At 45.6% G+C, this 21,103-nt stretch overlaps 1 protein-coding gene across 1 annotated transcript in view; it reads right to left on the bottom strand.

Moving 5' to 3' along the window:
* dapk1 (death-associated protein kinase 1) overlaps positions 1-21,103 on the bottom strand; it is a 122,461-nt gene that overhangs the window by 14,821 nt on the left and 86,537 nt on the right. Inside the window, 4 exon segments of the mRNA XM_070440265.1 lie at positions 9,776-9,796; positions 9,798-9,955; positions 9,958-9,970; positions 14,638-14,897. Of these exon segments, the coding sequence (XP_070296366.1) occupies positions 9,776-9,796; positions 9,798-9,955; positions 9,958-9,970; positions 14,638-14,897 (452 nt within the window).

Below are 21,103 nucleotides of genomic sequence, written 5' to 3'. Positions count from 1 at the left end.
GACAGGGACTGGGGAGTCATTCAGACAGTCTTGATAGGGACTGGGAGTCATTCAGACAGTCTTGATAGGGACTGGGGAGTCATTCAGACAGTCTTGATAGGGACTGAGGGAGTCATTCAGACAGTCTTGATAGGGACTGGGGATCATTCAGACAGTCTTGATAGGGACTGAGGCAGTCATTCAGACAGTCTTGATAGGGACTGGGAGTCATTCAGACAGTCTTGACAGGGACTGGGGAGTCATTCAGACAGTCTTGATAGGGACTGGGGAGTCATTCAGACAGTCTTGACAGGGACTGGGAGTCATTCAGACAGTCTTGATAGGGACTGGGGAGTCATTCAGACAGTCTTGACAGGGACTGAGGAGTCATTCAAGACAGTCTTTATAGGAAGTGGGGAGTCATTCAGACAGTCTTGATAGGAAGTGGGGAGTCATTCAGACAGTCTTGATGGAGTCATTCAGACAGTCTTGGTGAATCAAAGCATGTACCTGTAGCTTGTGGAACAGTCCACAGGGGAAAGGTGTGAGGTGTTCAGCAGGAACCAGCCTGACCCCTCCGTAGATCAGAACATCGTCCTCCTCCTCTTCCTCCGTCCAGAGTGGTGGAGGCTGTTGGTCTTGATCAGGCGGGGACATCCACCATGCCAGGGTTGGTCAGGTCACGTGCGCACACGTCCATGGCATCCAGCACCTGTCGTAAGAGAGGATGTTAGCATGGACGCTAATGTTTTCCTATGGAAATGCTAACATGTGTCATGTGTGGTATGTGGTATACAACTATGTATGCCCAGCTTGTGTTAGCGGTCGCTAAGTGTGACATGTTTTCCTATGAGAGATGCTAACAGCTCCCCGTCTTAGTAAATAGACTGTCTCTGACCTGTAGCAGTTCGTCCACGTCGCTCTCTGGGGCCAGAGCCTGTATCTCCTCCAGTCTGTAGCGCCCCTGTAGTGGTGGATGGCTTTAGGCGTGTCCACAGAGAGGAGGCGGGCTAGCACCCCACTACACAGCCAGCGGGGCTCCAACACCATCACATCCTGCACCGTCTCACTCTGCATCAGGTTGATCTGTTAGGAGGAGGGGAAGAGAGAGAGATGGATAGAGAGGGGAGAGAGAGAGATGGATACAAAGGGAGGGGAGAGAGAGAGTGGATAGGAGGAGGGAGAGAGAGAGATGGATACAAAGGGAGGGGAGAGAGAGAGATGGATAGAGAGATGGATACAAAGGGAGGGGGAGAGAGCACGATGGATAGAGAGGGGGAGAGAGAGAGATATAAATCAAAAATAAATTGTCCATAGTGAATGGTGGCATGTAAAAATCTTCCCAATGTGAAATAGTTCCCGATCGTTGTGATTGAACTAGGATCACGTCACAATAACTGCTCGTGCGTCTCCATTTGATTGGCTGATGTCTCTCACACCCTCCCTCGCCCTTGATTTAACTAGATTAGCTGTAACGTTCCTGACCTGTTTTCTGTTTTTTTGTATGTGTATATGGTCAGGGCGTGAGTTTAGGGGGGGCAGTCTATGTTTTCTGTTTCTATGTTGGTTTTGGGTTGCCTGGTATGGCTCTTAATTAGAGGCAGGTGTTTTGCGTTTTCCTCTAATTAAGAGTCATATTTAGGTAGGGTGTTCTCACTGTTGTGGGGTGATGTCTCCTGTGTCGTCGATGTATGTACCATACGGGACTGTTTGGGTTGTTCGTTCGTCGATTGTAGTCTGTTTCCTGTCCGTAAGTGTTACGTTTAGTTATGTAAGTTATGTTCAGGTTTCGTCTACGTCGTTTTCTTGTTTTGTATTTTGAAAGTGTTGTTTTTTCGTGTTGCCATCGTCGTTTCAAATAAGAAGATGGCTTATTCCCTAATGCTGCATTTTGGTCGATGATCCTTCTCTCCTCTCCTCGTCCGAGGATGAGGAGAGCGACAGCCCTTACAGAATCACCCACCAACCTAGGACCAACGGCCAAGGGAATGCTCAACAGAGCAACCAGGACTTCTGGACTTGGGAGGAGATCCTGGACGGTAGAGGACCCTGGGCTCACAGGGGAATATCGCCGTCCAAGGCGGATTGAAGCAGCGAAGGCTGAGAGGCGCTGGTATGAGGAGGCAGCGCGGCGACGCGGTTGGGAGCCCGTGAGTCAGACCCAAAAATTTCTTTGGGGGGAGCACACGAGGATGTGGCAAAGCCGGGTAGGATACCTGAGCCAACTCCCCGTGCTTACCGTGGAGGTAGAAGGCGTCGTACTGGTAAGACACCGTGTTATGCGGTAAAGCGCACGGTTTCCCCAGTACGCGTGCTTAGCCCAGTGCGGGCTATTCCACCTTGCCGCACTGGGAGGGCTAAGTTGGGCATCGAGCTGGATGTCATGAACCGGCCCAACGCATCTGGCCACCAGTGCGTCTCCTCGGGCCGGCATACATGGCACCAGCCTTACGAATGGTGTCCCCGGTTCGCCAGCATAGGCCAGTCGGGCTATTCCACCTTGCCGCACTGGCAGGGCTACGGGCACCATTCAACCTGGAAGGTGGGCAGGCTCGGTGCTCAAGAGCACGTGTCCTCCTTCACGGTCCGGTATACCCGGTGCCACCTCCATGTACCAGTCCTCCGGTGGCAGCCCCCCGTACCAGGCTGTCTCTCCGGGTTCTCTCTCCAGCTGTTTCCTCCTCCCAGCGCAGCCAGTGCCTATACCACGCACCAGGCCTACTGTGCGCCTCAGCAGGGCAGAGTCGGCCGTCTGCCAACGCTGCTGCACTGCCTGTCTGCCCAGCGCCGTCTGAGCCATCTGTTTGCCCCAGCGCGCCTGAACTGCCCGTCTGCCCAGCGGCGCCTGAACTGCCGTCTGCCCAGCGGCGCCTGAACTGCCCGTCTGCCAGCGGCGCCTGAACTGCCCGTCTGCCCAGCGGCGCCTGAACTGCCCGTCTGCCCAGCGGCGCCTGAACTGCCCGTCTGCCCAGCGGCGCCTGAACTGCCCGTCTGCCCGCGGCCGCTACTGCCCGGCTGCCCAACGGCGCCTGAACTGCCGTCTGCCCAACGGCGCCTGAACTGCCCGTCTGCCATGAGCCTGCAAAGCTGCCCGTCTGCCATGAGCCTGCAAAGCCGCGCCGTCTGCCAAGAGCCTTCCGCCAGACGGATCAGCCAGAGCCTTCCGCAGACCGGATCAGCCAGCCTTCCGCCAGACCGGATCAGCCAGAGCCTTCCGCCAGACCGGATCAGCCAGAGCCTTCCGCCAGACCGATCAGCCAGAGCCTTCCGCCAGACCGGATCAGCCAGAGCCTTCCGCCAGACCGGATCAGCCAGAGCCTTCCGCCAGACCGGATCAGCCAGAGCCTTCCGCCAGACCGGATCAGCCAGAGCCTTCCGCCAGACCGGATCAGCCAGAGCCGTCCAGCCAGGAGCTGCCAGAGTCCCTCAGCAGGACCTGCCAGAGTCCCTCAGCCAGGACCTGCAGAGTCTCAGCGACCTGCCAGAGCCCTCACCAGGACCTGCCAGAGTCCCTCAGCCAGGACCTGCCAGAGTCCCTCAGCCAGGACCTGCCAGAGTCCCTCAGCCAGGACCTGCCAGAGTCCTCAGCCAGGACCTGCCAGAGTCCCTCAGCCAGGACCTGCCAGAGTCCCTCAGCCAGGACTGCCAGGAGTCCCTCAGCCAGGACCTGCCAGAGTCCCTCAGCCAGGACCTGCCCTTGTCCCGGTGCTGCCCCTTGTCCCGGTGCTGCCCCCTTGTCCCGTGCTGCCCTGTCCGGTGCTGCCCCTTGTCCGGTGCTGCCCCTTGTCCCGGTGCTGCCCCTTATCCCGGTGCTGCCCTTTCCCGGTGCTGCCCCTTGTCCCGTGCTGCCCTTGTCCCGGTGCTGCCCCTTGTCCCGTGCTGCCCTGTCCCGTGCTGCCCCTGTCCGTTGCTTGCCCGTCCCGGTGCGCCCCTTGTCCCGGTGCTGCCCCTTGTCCCGGTGCTGCCCCTTGTCCCGGTGCTGCCCCTTGTCCCGGTGCTGCCCCTTGTCCCGTGCTGCCCCTTGTCCCGGTGCGTGCCCTTCTCCCGGTGCTGGCCGTTCATTTAGGGGATGTTAGTTTGAGGGTGGCATTGGGAGGGGAAGACAGAGCGGGAGTGACTATGGTGGTGTGGGGACAGCGTCCGGAGCCTGAGCCACCACCGTGGTCAACTGCCCACCCAGACCCTCCCTGACTTTGTGCTGGTGCGCCCGGCGTTCGCACCTTGAGGGGGGGGTTCTGTAACGTTCCTGACCTGTTTTCTGTTTTGTATGTGTAATGGTCAGGGCGTGAGTTAGGGTGGCAGTCTATGTTTTCTGTTTCTATGTTGGTTTTGGGTTGCCTGGTATGGCTCTTAATTAGAGGCAGGTGTTTTGCGTTTCCTCTAATTAAGAGTCATATTGTAGGGTGTTCTCACTGTTTGGGGTGATTGTCTCCTGTGTCGTCGATGTATTTACCATACGGGACTGTTTGGGTGTTCGTTTCGTTTCGATGTAGTCTGTTTCCTGTCCGTAAGTGTTACGTTTAGTTATGTAAGTTTATGTTCAGGTTTCGTCTACGTCGTTTTCTTGTTTTGTATTTTTGAAAGTGTTTTGTTTTTTCTGTTTGCCATCGTCGTTTCAAATAAAGAGATGGCTTATTTCCCTAATGCTGCATTTTGGTCTGATGATCCTTCTCTCCTCTCCTCGTCCGAGATGAGGAGAGCGACAGCCCTTACAATAGCATAATTAGCTGTCAGCTGTTTGAGACGGCTAGTTGTGAGGTGTGCAGTTTTAGATGGTTTGTATAGCTTGAGTTTATTTATATTTTTACAGGGACAGTGCACATTAATCAACGTTTCAGTAAAAGTGCTGGTTTTAGCCAGCCGGATAATTTTCAACAGCAGTCCCTGCACAGGTTATTAAAAACAATTATAATAACAATACAGACAAACAATGAGCAGTGAGAAGATGCAGAGCAACATAGGACAAGCAACACGTAGCACGCAGACATAGAAACATAGGACAAGAGATAGTAGCACGCAGACAGAGGAACATAGGACAAGCAACACGTAGCACGTGTTGTTCAAATATGTTATTTTGGTAACCAAATGTATTGAGCTACATATCTGCCATTCCCTGCATCACATGATACACTAGCACAACTAGCTTGTGTCCAAAACTAGCTAGTTTTTATAACTTTACCCTCTGTCTCTCACATGACCTAAAGTCAACAGTACCGTGGTAGCCTCTGTCTCTCACATGACCTAAAGTCAACAGTACCGTGGTAGCCTCTGTCTNACCGTGGTAGCCTCTGTCTCTCACATGACCTAAAGTCAACAGTACCGTGGTAGCCTCTGTCTCTCACATGACCTAAAGTCAACAGTACCGTGGTAACCTCTGTGCTGGAGCAATCCTTGAGTGGAAAGTAAATGACAGCACTGCAAATAAATGCAATGCTAATTTGTGGGAAAATTAACTAAATTAACTAATTAACACCACAACCAAAGATTTATACAACTAACCTATGGTGCTGCAGTCTCTCCAAAAGCATCTGCTTTTACTGTAATTTGTCACATGAGTGACCTCTACTGTCATGGTGTGGAACTGAAGACTCTACTGTGTTTGCGAGTGTGTCTTCCAAGTATGTCGCCAGAATACTGCCAAGGAGAAAGTAAGTCCTTGATGTAATTTATGGCCATATGCTTAATTAGTAGGTTGATGACAGAAATTTGACAGTGAAATATCTGAGTGAACAGATTGTATTCCAGGGTATGAGGGGAAGAGACATTACAGGCCATGTAAAAGAAAACTATCCTCCTCCTCCTGGCAGATATCAGACCTAAAGCATGTAAAACCTGCATAAACAAGGCACGTCTCAGCAATCTGCTGTCTTATAGCAGCTGTTTATGACACATAGTCAAATGAGTAGATAGATGACACTGACTCCATGCTGACCAACAAAAATAGTAATACATTATGTAATCTGTAGACTTCCAGCCATGAAGGGTAGAAGGAACCAAGGTTCAGGACCATGTAGGAACCAAGGGTCAGGACCAGTAGAACCAGGGTCGAGCACCAATGAAAGAAACCAAGGTTCAGCACCATGAAGGAACCAAGGTCACACCATGAAGGAACCAAGGTTCAGCACCATGAAGGAACCAAGGTTCAGCACATGAAGGAACCAAAGGTTCAGACCATTGAAGGAACCAAGGTTCAGCACCATGAAGGAACCAAGGTTCAGCACCATGAAGGAACCAGGTTCAGCACCATGAAGGAACCAAGGTTCAGCACCATGAAGAACCAAGGTTCAGCACCATGAAGGAACCAAGTTCAGCCCATGAAGAACCAAGGTTCAGCACCATGAAGGAACCAGGTTCAGCACCATGAAGGAACCAAGGTTCAGCACCATGAAGGGTAGAAGGAACAAGTTCAGCACCATGAAGAACCAAGGTTCAGACCATGAAGGGACCAAGTTCAGCACCATGAAGGAACCAAGGTTCAAGCACCATGAAGGTAGAAGGAACCAAGGTCAGGACCAATGTAGGAACCAAGGTCAGGACCATTGTAGGAACCAAGGCGTCAGCACCATGAAGAACCCAAGGTTCAGGACCATGTAGGAAACCAAGTTCAGCACCATGAAGGAACCAAGGTTCAGGACCATGAGGTAGAAGGAACAAGGGTCAGCACCATGTAAGAACCAGGTTCAGAACCATGAAGGGTAGAAGGAACCAAGGTTCAGGACCATGTAGGTAGAAGAACCAAGTTCAGGACCATGAAGGAACAAGTTCAGGCCATTGTAGGAAATCCAAGGCGTCAGCACCATGAAGGAACCAACGTTCAGAACCATGAAGGGTAGAAGAACCAAGGTTCAGGACCATGTAGGATCCAAGGGTCAGCACATGTAGGAACCAATGTCATCAGCCTGTAGGGGTAGAAGAACCAAGGTTCCGATAGGGTAGAAGGAACCAAGGTCAGGACCGATGTAGGGTAGAGGAACAAGGATTCAGACCAGAAGGAACCAAGGTTCAGGACCATGTAGGAATCCAAGGGTCAGGACCATGTAGGGTAGAAGGAACCAAGGCTCAGCACCATGAAGGAACCAAGGGTCAGGACCATGTAGGGTAGAAGTCCGTTTAACATGTGAATCTGTCCACGAGGTATTAGATTGGTCTAAAGACCAACACGCAGGTAAATAATCAGACATGGGCTGCCTGTGTGGCTTCATCAACTCTCACTGAAGAAGCTGGTTTAAAGTTGTTTCTTTCCATGAAATCAGTGGTGTCAGATTCATTCCATGGAGTGCCTAGTGTGTCTTCAGGTTTTTGGTTTTTCCTTTCAATTAAGAGCTAGACAACCAGGTGAGGCGAGTTCCTTACTAATTAGTGACCTTCATTCATCAACCAAGTACAAGGGAGGCTGACCACCCGCAGACACTCAGCCCTGCATGGAAGGAGTTTGACACGAATACATTAAACGATTAGAATATATAGTATTTGACTTTATTATTCTAGAAGTAAACAAAGCTCTTGGCTACTTTAAGCTAAGAGGACGTGGCAACAAAGTAACAAGAAGCAGACCCCTAAACATGAATTACCTATTTGACCTATCAGCTAACATATCAAACGTAAATTCCGGCAGAAAACCTAAGACAACAACAATGAGAAATTGTGAAGGTTCACCTTCCAACAGGACAATGACCCTAAGCATACAGCCAAGACAACGCAGGAGTGGCTTCAGGACATGTCTCTGAATGTCATTGAGTGGCCCAGTCAGAGCCCGGACTTGAACCCAATCGAACATCTCTGGAGAGACCTGAACATAGCTATGCAGCGACACTCCCCATCCAACCTGACAGAGCTTGAGAGGATCTGCAGAGAGGAATGGGAGAAACTCCCCAAATACAGGTGTGCCAAGCATGTAGCGTCATACCCAAGAAGACTCGAGGCTGTAATCGCTGCCAAAGGTGCTTCAACAAAGTACCGAGTAAAGAATCTGAATACTTATGTAAATGTCAAATTTCATTATTAAAAAAAAAAAACTGTTTTTGCTTTGTCATTATGGGGTATTGTGTGTAGATTGATGAGGAAACATGATTTAATACATTTTAGAATAAGGCTGTACTGTTACAAAATGTGGAAAAGTGAAGGGGTCTGAATACTTTCTGAATGCACTGTATGTAGAAGACAAACGATGTACACGCTGCCCACTATATGACATGGAAACTGAGAGGTACTTCCTAACCTCCTGCCAAACGTATGACCATTTTAAAGACACATATTTCCCTCAGATTACACAGAACCCCAAAGTATTAAAAAACAAATCCAATTTTGATGAAATACCACAGTGTGCATCAAAGCAGCAATGTTTGACCTGTTACCACAAGAAAAGGGCAACCAGTGAGGAATAAACACCTGTGGAAGGACCACCAGAGGGCAGGCTGGGCTCACGGATAGTAGCCCAACAAGGCATGTGAGACGAGGTAACCAGAGGCAATCAAGCACAGCTGACGGCACTAATGAGATATTCTCCTTCCCCTATAAGAGGGAGGAGGGAACCAGCAGAGAAGAGAGAGGGAAGCTATCTCTGGAGGAGGGCCACCAAGAGAGGGAAGCTATCTCTGGAGGAGGGCCACCAAGAGAGGGAAACTATCTCTGGAGGACACCAAGAGAGGGAAGCTATCTCTGGAGGCCACCAAGAGAGGGAAGCTATCCACGAAGAACCCGTGACTTTTGTTGTAGTTTAAAGATAATCGTCTTGTGTTCCTGTGTCATCTAAAGAAGAAGATGTATGTTGTTCCTTGGGAGATTGTGTTGGAGTGTTTGTATTGACATAAATCCCTCAATAGAGAACTGTGTTCAATCAAGAAAACCTACTCCTGACTCGTTTATTCCACCTTTCTGCTTTAGAGTGACACCAAATTACTTGGTCCGCACACACAATACAACCCATATTTTATTTATGTTTCTTATTTACACATCATTACAACACTGTATATAGACATAGGATGACATTTGAAATGTCTTAATTATTTTGGAACTTTTGTGAGTGTAATGTTTACGGTTCATTTTTGTTTATTATCTATTTCACTTGCTTTGGCAATGTTAACATATGTTTCCCTTGACAATAAAGCCTCTTGAATTGAGTGAGAGAGCGAGATGGATAATGAGAGAGAGCGAGAGATGATAGAGCGATGAATGGATAGAGAGAGAGAGAATAGGAGAGAAAGGTGAATGAAGTTGGCATATCTAATATAATCTCAAGACTGGTATTGAAATGTGTGAAGTACAAGGCACGTTGAAGTCTGTCCAGGCCAGTTGGCTGTCTATCTACCAGAGCAGAGTCATTCTTGTCAACATCAACATGTCCCAACAGTCCAATCACTGTTTCCAGATGGAGGAACACACTGCTAAACAGTGACACCTGGTGGCAGGAAAATAACCTCACAACACAGACACTGAATAGGGGAGTATCCTGGGTTGAATACAGATCCTTGACACTATTTGAGGTGCACTCGACTTACGTCGGAGTTTGGACTTTTGTGTAATAGTGTGTGTGTGTGTTCCTCTCCCATGTTGTGGAGCTGTTGTGTGTGTGTGTGTGTGTGTGTACGGTCTCCCATGTGGAGCTGCTGTGTGTGTGGTGTGTCTTGTGTGTGTTACCTCTCCCATGCTGTGAGCTGCGTGTGTGTGTGTGTGTGTGTGTGTGTGGTGTTGTGTTGGGTGTGTGTGTGTTGTGTGGTTGTGTTGTGTTTGTGTGTGTGTGTGGTGTGTTGTGTGTGTGTGTGTGGTGTTGTGTGTGTGTGTGTGTGTGTGTGTGTACCTCTCCCATGCTGTGGAGCTGTTTGTGCGACCCCTCGGAGGTGCTCCTCGCTGACCAGTGGGTTGATGTGTTCCTGGACGTCAGAGACAAAACTGTTGCCATGACGTCAGCGGTGGTGTTAGAGACCACTCATTTTCCTCCAGGAGGGCAGGGTCGAGACCAGACACTCTGAAAGGGCGACATGGGACTACAGGTCTGTCAGAGAGGAGAGAGAAGGACTTAACAAATTTGACCACAATAACTACCGTGGGAATGTGTCAATAGCAACCTTGGAAAATCCTCTGCATTATCATTATCAGCAGACTTATAATTTACTCAGCGAAACAATTTACTGAGCAAATGTCAAATTGGCTTCATACCAAATTAGCGTACAACAGACCACGTATTCACCCTGCACACCCTAATTGACAAACAAACAAACCAAAACAAAGGCAAAGTTTCTCAAGCTTTGTTGATTTCAAAAAGCTTTTAGACTCAATTGTCACAAGTCACATTTCTCTAAAGACAAAAAATACAAAAACAAAGTAGGCTTCTTTTGCAACATTGTAGCCAACATCACCAGCGTTGCTATGGAAATACGTACAATGCACAGCCTCAACCAGCAGCTGGTCTTTATGTCCTCTGCATCTAGAGAACATGTCCACCAGCTTGGTACAACACAGGCAGAACCTGAGACCAGCACAACCCAGCATGGCCTCCACCACACAGCCTGATGACACTGTACCAGTCTCCCAGTCTGCACCAGCCCAGGTCAACCAACCAGTCTGCTCCAGTCCAGTCAGAATACCAGCCTCCCAGTCTGCACCAGCCCCGGTCAGAATACCAGCCTCCCAGTCGCACCAGTCCAGGTCAACTACCAGTCTGCTCCAGTCCAGGTCAACCTACCAGCCTACCAGTCTGCACCAGCCCAGGTCAAAATACCAGCCTCCCAGTTCTGCACCAGCCCAGGTCAGAATACCAGCCTCCCAGTCCGCACCAGCCCAGGTCAGAATACCAGCCTCCCAGTCTGCACCAGCCCAGGTCAACTACCAGTCTGCTCCAATCCAGGTCAACCTACCAGCCTACCAGTCTGCACCAGCCCAGGTCAGATACCGCCTCCCAGTCTGCACCAGCCCAGGTCAGAATACCAGCCTCCCAGTCCGCACCAGCCCAGGTCAGAATACCAGCCTCCCAGTGCTCCGCCCAGGTCAGAATACCAGCCTACCAGTCTGCCACAGCCCAGGTCAGAATACCAGCCTCCCAGTCTGCACCAGCCCAGGTCAGAATACCAGCCTCCCAGTCTGCACCAGCCCAGTCAACCTACCAGTCTGCTCCAGTCCAGGTCACCTACCAGCCTACCAGTCTGCACCGCCCAGGTCAGATACCAGCTCCCAGTCTGCACCAGCCCAGGTCAGAATACCAGCCTCCCAGTCCGCACCAGCCCAGGTCAGAATACCAGCCTCCCAGTCTGCTCCAGCCCAGGTCAGAATACCAGCCTACCAGTCTGCACCAGCCCAGGTCAGAATACCAGCCTCCCAGTCTGCACCAGCCCAGGTCAGAATACCAGCCTCCCAGTCTGCACCAGCCCAGGTCAACCTACCAGCCTCCCAGTTGCTCCACCCAGACAACTACCCACAACTACAATCCTCATCGATTAAATGGGAAGCTCTTGTCCGGAGAGATGATTCCCTAGACACCTGGTGATAAGTTCTGGTGTACTACAACTGACAGTGCAGCTACTCAGTCAGACAGGATTGACACCCCTGACAACATCATCATCCACCTGGCACAAAACCACCTTCGTGCCAAAGGTGAAAATGTATCGGGGGAAGTGAGAAGTGTGCAGAACTGGCACAGGCTATGTTTCCAACCACCAATATGTTGTGTCCACACATATTATTTCACTTATAATTCACTCTTAGCACAATTCCAGTGGGTCAGAAGTTTACATACACATAATTTGAGTCAATTGGAGGTGTACCTGTGGATGTATTTCAAGGCCTACCTTCAAACTCAGTGCCTCTTTGCTTGACATCATGGGAAAATCAAAAGAAATCAGCCAAGATCTCAGAAAATAAATTGTAGACCTCCACAGGTCTGGTTCATCCTTGGAGCAATTCCAAACGCTGAAGGTACCACGTTCATCTGTACAAACAATAGTACGCAAGTATAAACACCATGGGACCACGCAGCCGTCATACCGCTCGGAAGGAGACGCATTCTGTCTCCTAGACATGAACGTACTTTGGTGCGAAAAGTGCAAATCAATCCCAGAACAACAGCAAAGGACCTTGTGAAGATGCTGGAGGAAACAGTACTAAAGTATCTATATCACAGTAAACGAGTCCTATATCGACATAACCTGAAAGGCCGCTCAGCAAGGAAGAAGCCACTGCTCCAAAACCACCATAAAAAAGCCAGACTACGGTTTGCAACTGCACATGGGGACAAAGATCATACTTTTGAGAAATGTCCTCTGGTCTGATGAAACAACAATAGAACTGTTTGGCCATAATGACCCTTGATATGTTTGGAGGAGAAAGGGGGGAGGCTTGCAAGCCGAAGAGCACCATCCCAACAGTGAAGCACGGGGTGGCAGCATCATGTGTGGGGTGCTTTGCTGCAGGAGGGACTGGTGCACTTCACAAAATAGATGAAATCATGAGGGAGGAAAAATATGTGGATATATTGAAGCAACATCTCAGAACAAGAAATGGCTTAGGACAACAAAGTCAAGGTATTGAAGTGGCCATCACAAATCCCTGACTTCCATCCTATAGAACATTTGTGGGCAGAAGTGAAAAAGCGTGTGCGAACAAGGAGGCCTACAAACCGACTCAGTTACACCAGCTCTGTCAGGAGGAATGGGCCAAAATTCACCCAACTTATTGTGGGAAGCTTGAGGAAGGCTACCCGAAACATTTGACCCAGTTAATCAATTTAAAGGCAATGCTACCAAATATAATTGAGTGTATGTAAACTTCTGACCCCCTGGGAATGTGATGAAAGAAATAAAAGCTGAAATAAATCATTCTCTCTACTATTATTCTGACATTCACATTCTTAAAATAAAGTTGTGATCCTAACTGACCTAAAACAGGCAATATTTATTAGGATTAATGTCAGGAATTGTGAAAAACTGAGTTTAAATGTATTTGGCTAAGGTGTATGTAAACTCTGACTTCAACTGTATGTGCAGCTTGTGCTCCTCCTTCAGATTCATCATATCATGAGGATCAGTTTGTTGACAATCTCCAGACATTACATTTCAGCAGAGGGTAAAGTGCTTCTTTGTGGAGATTCCAATGCGAGAACAGGTTCTGAGCCTGACTACACTGATGCGGGAGTAACCACCACATTTTGGACACCCCTCCGTGTACAGTAGCCCTATTATAAATAAGAGAAACAGTCCTGACCAAATAGTGAACAACAACGGGAAGGAGTTAGGGCATCTCTGTCGAGCCTTAGGCCTGTACATGCTTAATTGTAGAATCAGAGGGGACTCTTTAGGTCAGTTTACTACTGCTCAGCTCTTGGGAAAAGTGTAGTTGATTATGTCCATCACTGAAATTGACCCCTCCTCCATTAGTGCATTCACTGTCAGACCACAGACACCATTGTCGGATCACGGACACCATTGTCGGATCACAGACGCTATTGTCCAATCACAGACACATTGTCATCCAGACACCATTGTCGGATCACGGCGCCATTGCGGCATCAGACCCATTGTCGGATCACAGACACCATTGTCGATCACAGACCCATTGTCGGATCACAGACACCATTGTCGGATCACGACACCATTGTCGATCACGGACGGCCATTGTCGGATCACGGACGCCATTGTCGGATCACGGACGCCATTGTCGGATCACGGACGCCATTGTCGATCACGGACGCCATTGTCGGATCACGGACACCATGATTGCTCGGATCCGGACCCATTGTCGGATCACGGACCCATTGTCGGATTACGGACACCATTGTCGGATCACGGACGCCAGTGTCGGATCACGGACACCATTGTCAGAACACAGACACACCATTGTCGGATCACAGACACCATTTCGGATCACAGACACCATTGTCGGATCACAGACGCCATTGTCGGATCACAGACACCATTGTCGGATCACAGACACCATTGTCGGATCACGGACGCCATTGTCGGATCACAGTCAGATCAAGGTTTTTCGGAAGAAATTAACCAGCAATACTCATTAAAAAAAACAGCCCAATTAAACTGTACAACATGAACCAAATCAGACAGATGGGCTCCAAACAGTGCAGAGAAATTCATGGAAACATTAAACTCAAATGAAATAATGAACTCTACACAGGTCTTCAAGAACAATATCAAAACAATAAAAGGGGTCAATTCAGCAAATCTGACAAAAACTAAAGAAATCCAACATCAGAAACAAAAAGTTTCTGAAAAATGGTTTGATACGGAATGTAAAACAATTAGAAAACACCTAAGACAAATGTCAAATGAAAAACATAAGCAGCAAAACAACACCAGAACTACGCTGAGAATACTGTGATACATACACTGAAACATACACTGAAACGCAAGACATGTAATAATACAACAAGACACTGTAGGTCTACACCTGTTGTATTCGACACGTGACAAATAAACATTGATTCAATGTTATTGGCTATCAGAGTATATGAACTAACAGAAGACAGATGTTATTGGCTGTCAGAGTGTATGAACTAACAGAGACGATGTTATTGGCTGTCAGAGTGTATGAACTAACAGAGACGATGTTATTGGCTGTCAGAGTGTATGAACTAACAGAGACGATATTATTGGCTGTCAGAGTGTATGAACTAACAGAGACGATGTTATTGGCTGTCAGAGTGTATGAACTTACAGAGACTATGTTATTGCGTAGCTCCAGCAGGTGGTTCCGGAGCAGTTTGACATCTTTAGAGGTGGAGGCTCCAGCGTCCATCACAAACAGCCTCTCTGAGATCTGCAGGTCGTTGCCAAACCTGTTCCGGAGCTCCTTGAGTAGAGGCCTCTCCTTGTCGTATCCAAACTCCCCTCCAGCCCCCCGAGGCAGGCAAGCCACGTCAGCATGAGTCCCCACAAGGACTACCGTCAGCGGGRTATGGATGCGACCTCCAAACGCTGGGGATGGACACTGTGTTACTGGTCAGCTCAACATTCCCCTACAGATCTAGTCCTKTCTAAACCTCTATACCTGCAGTCAGATTTCTAACAAACTCATTCAAACCATGTTCTACTGTATGGGTGTAGTCTCTGAAGCTGTCTGTCATGTGATGTTAAGACAGGCTGGAACCATGACAATACAGGAGAGAGGAGATGAGTCCGGAGCGAGAGGTCAAGGGTTAGAGAGGAGGAGTGGAATATGACAAGACAAAGTAGACAGATACAGGATGATTATTTTCTACTAAAAGGTATTCCTTAGGATTTGATGAATGACTAGTGACGGCATAGTGAGTCTGGGTGACTGGCTTACAGATGTTATCCTGAGATTAACATGTTGAACCAGTATGTGGCCTGGCTGAGGGTTAAGGTCAGGAGAACAAAGGCTGTGGTTTGCCAGAAGCTGCAGACACCCTGATGACATGGAGCTGCCTGCCCTTGGACCTGCCCACCACCTTATGTACCATCTAGCTATGAGCTTCTAGATCCTCTCATGCCACCACTCTTCCTGACCATCTAGCTATGAGCTTCTAGATCCTCTCATGCCCAACCAACCTCTACTGACCATCTAGCTATGAGCTTCTAGATCCTCTCATGCCACCACCTCTACTGACCATCTAGCTATGAGCTTCTTCATCCTCTCATGCCCCACCACCTCTACTGACCATCTAGCTATGAGCTTCTAGATCCTCTCATGCCACCACCTCTACTGACCATCTAGCTATGAGCTTCTAGATCCTCTCATGCCCACACCTCTACTGACCATCTAGCTATGAGCATCTAGATCCTCTCATGCCCACCACCTCTACTGACCATCTAGCTATGAGCTTCTAGATCCTCTCATGCACACCACCTTACTGACCATCTAGCATGAGATTCTAGATCCTCTCATGCACACCACCTCTACTGACCATCTAGCTATGAGATTCTAGATCCTCTCATGCACACCACCTCTACTGACCATCTAGCTATGAGCTTCAATCCTCTCATGCCCACCACCTCTACTGACCATCTAGCTATGAGATTTAGATCCTCTCATGCACCACCACCTCTACTGACCATCTAGCTATGAGCTTCTAGATCCTCTCATGCCCACTCCCTCTACTGACTAGGGCTGTTACGGTGACCGTATTACCGCTCCACCGCGGTCACGAGTCATGAAGGCAGTCAAATTCCACATGACCGTTTAGTCACAGTAATTAGACTTCTCCAAGCTCTGATGCTGACTGTCATAGTAGCCTGCCAAACTTGCTAACTGCTGGTCTCAGCACTCTATTGTCCCTCTAATCATTTTGACATCAATGCAAATATAATGGAAATATATATCAAACTTCATGAGAGCCCATGAGCTCATGTTGCGTAACATTTCTACAGGTATTCAATTATGTGAAAAAACAGAGTGATGTCCTCTACTAAAAAGAGGAGGATCCCATCAGCTGTCTATAGACTTGGCTACTTTCTATTGGCTAGCTACTATATTTATTCCCAACTTTTCTAATATTAAGCACATTGCTTCTCTTTACAACAGGAGATAAGCTACTGAGTGGCATGAAATTAACGGGAAAGCTTCCTCCATTCCTATTTAAGTGGAATAGAATATATTTTTTGGTCCATCACATTCAAAACAATTTCACACACATATGATTTAGCATATGTAAAGACAAGATTTAAATCAAGAATAGTCTGATGGGTGACTATATTAGGCCTATCATGTGAATTAAATTATCACTTGTGAAATATGCCGCCGTAAGGCAAGAAAAAAACTTTAGACTTTTGCAATCTAGTACACACCTCATGTAGCCTAGCCCTAGGCCTATATGTTTTGACAAGGTTTGTATCACTAAGTTCCAATATCTCCTTAAACTGAATCACTAATCCGCTTTACAGGGTTGTAAGAGCCTAACTGGCATACATAAGCAGCACGTGAGTTCAAGTTTGGGGAAGATCATTTTCACCATAAAAATTCACCTTTATAATAAAAGCATTATATGCATAATTGCATTTGTGGTCACTTAAGTATTCCTGCTAATGGAACATTTGTGCTTATAGCCTACTGCCATGTGCGCATTCTGTGCTATAATGTGAAGAAAGACCTAATAATTTATCAACATTTTAAGTTAACATTTGATCTGCTAGTGGTTGTATTCATTTGGATCTATTGCATCCCACAACTATCCCAGACTATGTTTGGAATATTTTTTTCACACAGAATAGAATAATTTAACTGTTGTACATAGTAGATTGACATAAGCTAGTGCTTTTGCTGTTCGTTAGGCCTTCTACTCATCTTGTTGGCTGACGAAAATAAATGTGGACAGTTCTTCCAATATGCACCTCTGAATTGGATAAGGGGTTCGCAGTTGGGTCCCTGATGTGTCTGTCTTCACTTGTAGACTGTGAGACCCGATCACGTGATGGAGAGCATGTGAATGAGGGTGCTTCGGACAGGCAGCACTCAGGAAGAAGGGCACAGGACGGGCAAGGAAAAATGGCCACTGGCAGCAAAAGGCATGGATTTTAGGTGAAATAGAGGCCAGTAGCAAATTGTGAATGAGAGACTGATGTAATGTGTACAGCCTGCGCAAAAAACTAAGCAGAGCTCAGGTCTTTCAAGCAACTTTTTTCAAATCATCAGTCGCATCATGCAGCCTTACAATGTATTAAAAATCAAAACATATGCCCCAACGTTTGTAGAACAACTAAAGTTAATTTAATAACTCTAAATTAAGCATATGAACTCAGCAAAAAAAGAAACGTCCTCTCACTGTCTGGTGTGGCCACCAGCTGCATTAAGTACTGCAGTGCATCTCCTCCTCATGGACTGCACCAGATTTGCCCGTTCTTGCTGTGAGATGTTACCTCACTCTTCCACCAAGGCACCTGCAAGTTCCCGGCATTTCTGGAGGGAATGGCCCTAGCCCTCACCCTTCGATAAATGCGAATCCGACCATCACCCCTGGTGAGACAAAACCGTGACTCGTTAGTGAAGAGCACATTTTGCCAGTCCTGTCTGGTCCAACAACTGTGGGTTTGTGCCCATAGGCGGCGTTGTTGCCGGTGATGTCTAGTGAGGACGTGCCTTACAACAGGCCTACAAGCCCTCAGTCCAGCCTCTCTCAGCCTATTGGGGACAGTCTGAGCACTGATAGAGGGATTTTGCGTTCCTGGTGTAACTCGGGCAGTTGTTGTTGCCATCATGTACCTGTCCCGCAGGTGTAATGTTCGGATATACCGATCCTGTGCAGGTGTTGATACACGTGATCTGCCACTGCGAGGACGTTCAGTTGTCTGTCCAGTCTCCCTGTAGTGCTGTCTTAGGCGTCTCACAGTATGGACATTGCAATTTATTGCCCTGGCCACATCTACAGTCCTCATGCCTCCTTGCAGCATGCCTAAGGCACGTTCACGCAGATGAGCAGGGACCCTGGGCATCTTTCTTTTGGTGTTTTTCAGAGTCAGTAGAAAGGCCTCTTTAGTGTCCTAAGTTTTCATAACTGTGATCTTAATTGGTTCATTGAACAAGCATGGGAAACGGTGTTTAAACGCATAACAATGAAGATCTGTGAAGTTATTTGTATTTTTACGAATTATCTTTGAAAGACAGGGTCCTGAAAGAGGGACGTTTCATTTTTTGCTGTGTTTAGGACTTTGACCGCTCAACACAGAATAGCTGCAGCTGCACTCCCTCAAATCGCTTGGAGAAAACATCCTCTCTCTTTTATTCAGCTTTGTTCAATTGTATTCTTCATACTATAATATAATATAAAATAATACCATAAAATACTATAAAATAATACTATAAAATAATACTATAAAATAATACCATCAAATAATACTATAAAACAATATAAAATAATACTTTAAAATAATATAAAATAATACTATAAAATAATACCTTACAATAATATAAAATAATACTATAAAATACTATAAAATATAACTATAAAAAATAATACTATAAAAAATATTACTTTAAAAAATATTACTATAGAATACTATAAAATAATACTGTAAAATAATACTATAACATAATATAAAATAATACTATAAAATACTATAAAATAATAATATGAAATAATACCGTACTATAAAATACTACTATAAAATAATACTATAAAGTAATACTATAAAATACTATAATATAATACTATACAATAATACTATAAAATAATATACAATACTATAAAATAATGTACACTACTATAAAATAATACTATACAATACTATAAAATAGTACTATACAATACTATAAAATAATACTATACAATAGTACTATACAATAATACTATACAATACTATAAAATAATACTATACAATAGTACTATACAATAATACTATACAATAATGCCACAGAATACTGAGCAAATCTTGTCTGCTAAATGAACTAGTGTAGCCCACAGCCATTTGGCATAGCCAGATCAGGACATAACATAAGGACAACTCTGTTCTTCTGAATAGACTCGTTTTTCTTCATATCATGTTTCTTTAGACTTGTTTAAAATAAATAATGGATTTATTGTGAAGGTGTAGGTAGACTATATTATATGGATTTATTGTGATGGTGTAGGCTATATTACATGGATTTATTGTGATGGTGTAGACTATATTATATGGATTTATTGTGATGGTGTAGACTATATTACATGGATTTATTGTGATGGTGTAGACTATATTACATATTTATTGTGATGGTGTAGACTATATTACAGGATTTATTGTGATGGTGTAGACTATATTACATGGATTTATTGTGATGGTGTAGCTATATTACAGGATTTATTGTGATGGTGTGACTATTTACATGGATTTATTGTGATGGGTGTAGACTATATTACATGGATTTATTGTGATGGTGTAGACTATATTACATGGATTTATTGTGATGGTGTAGACTATTTACATGGATTTATTGTGATGGTGTAGACTATATTACATGGATTTATTGTGATGGTGTAGACTATATGTACATAGATTTATTGTGATGGTGTGACTATATACATGGATTTATTGTGATGGTGTAGACTATATTACATGGATTTATTGTGATGGTGTAGACTATATTACATGGATTTATTGTGATGGTTGTAGCTATATTACATGGATTTATTGTGATGGTGTAGACTATATTACAGGGATTTTATTGTGATGGTGTAGACTATATTACATGGATTTATTGTGATGGTGTAGCTAATTACATGGATTTTATTGTGATGGTGTAGACTATATTACATGATTTATTGTGATGGTGTAGACTATATTACATGGATTTATTGTGAGGTGTAGCTATATTACATGGATTTATTGTGATGGTGTAGACTATATTAATGGATTTATTGTGATGGTGTAGACTATATTACATGGATTTATTGTGATGGTGTAGGTAGCTATATTATATGGATTTATTGTGATGGTGTAGGCTATATTACATGGATTTATTGTGATGGTGAGGCTATATTACATGGATTTATTGTGATGGTGTAGACTATATTACATGATTTATTGTGATCGGTTGTAGACTATATTACATGGATTTATTGTGATGGTGTAGACTATATTACAGGGATTTATTGTGATGGTGTAGACTATATTACATGGATTTATTGTGATGGTGTGAGGCTAATATTACATGGATTTATTGTGATGGTGTAGACTATATTACATGGATTTATTGTGATGGTGTAGACTATATTACATGGATTTATTGTGATGGTGTAGGTAGACTATATATATGGATTTATTGTGATGGTGTAGGCTATATTACATGGATTTATTGTGATGGTGTAGCTATATTACATGGATTTTTGTGATGGTGTAGGTAGCTATATTACATGGATTTATTGTGATGGTGGTAGGTGACTATATTTACATGGATTTTTATTGTGATGGTGGTAGGTAGACTATTTACATGGATTTTTATTGTGATGGTTGGTAGACTATATTACATGGATTTATTGTGATGGGTGTAGACTATATTACATGGATTTTATTGTGAAGGTGTAGACTATATTACATGGATTTATTGTGAATGGTTGTAGACTATATTACATGGATTTATTGTGATGGTGTTAGACTATATTACATGGATTTATTGTGAGGTGTAGACTATATTACATGGATTTATTGTGATGGTGTAGACTATATTACATGGATTTATTGTGATGGTGTGG

The sequence above is a fragment of the Salvelinus sp. IW2-2015 genome, unplaced genomic scaffold, assembly GCF_002910315.2.
Source record: "Salvelinus sp. IW2-2015 unplaced genomic scaffold, ASM291031v2 Un_scaffold2348, whole genome shotgun sequence".
Classification (NCBI taxonomy): Eukaryota; Metazoa; Chordata; class Actinopteri; order Salmoniformes; family Salmonidae; genus Salvelinus; species Salvelinus sp. IW2-2015.
The sequence above is the reverse complement of the archived record's forward strand: the minus strand, read 5'-3'. Positions and strand labels throughout refer to the sequence as shown.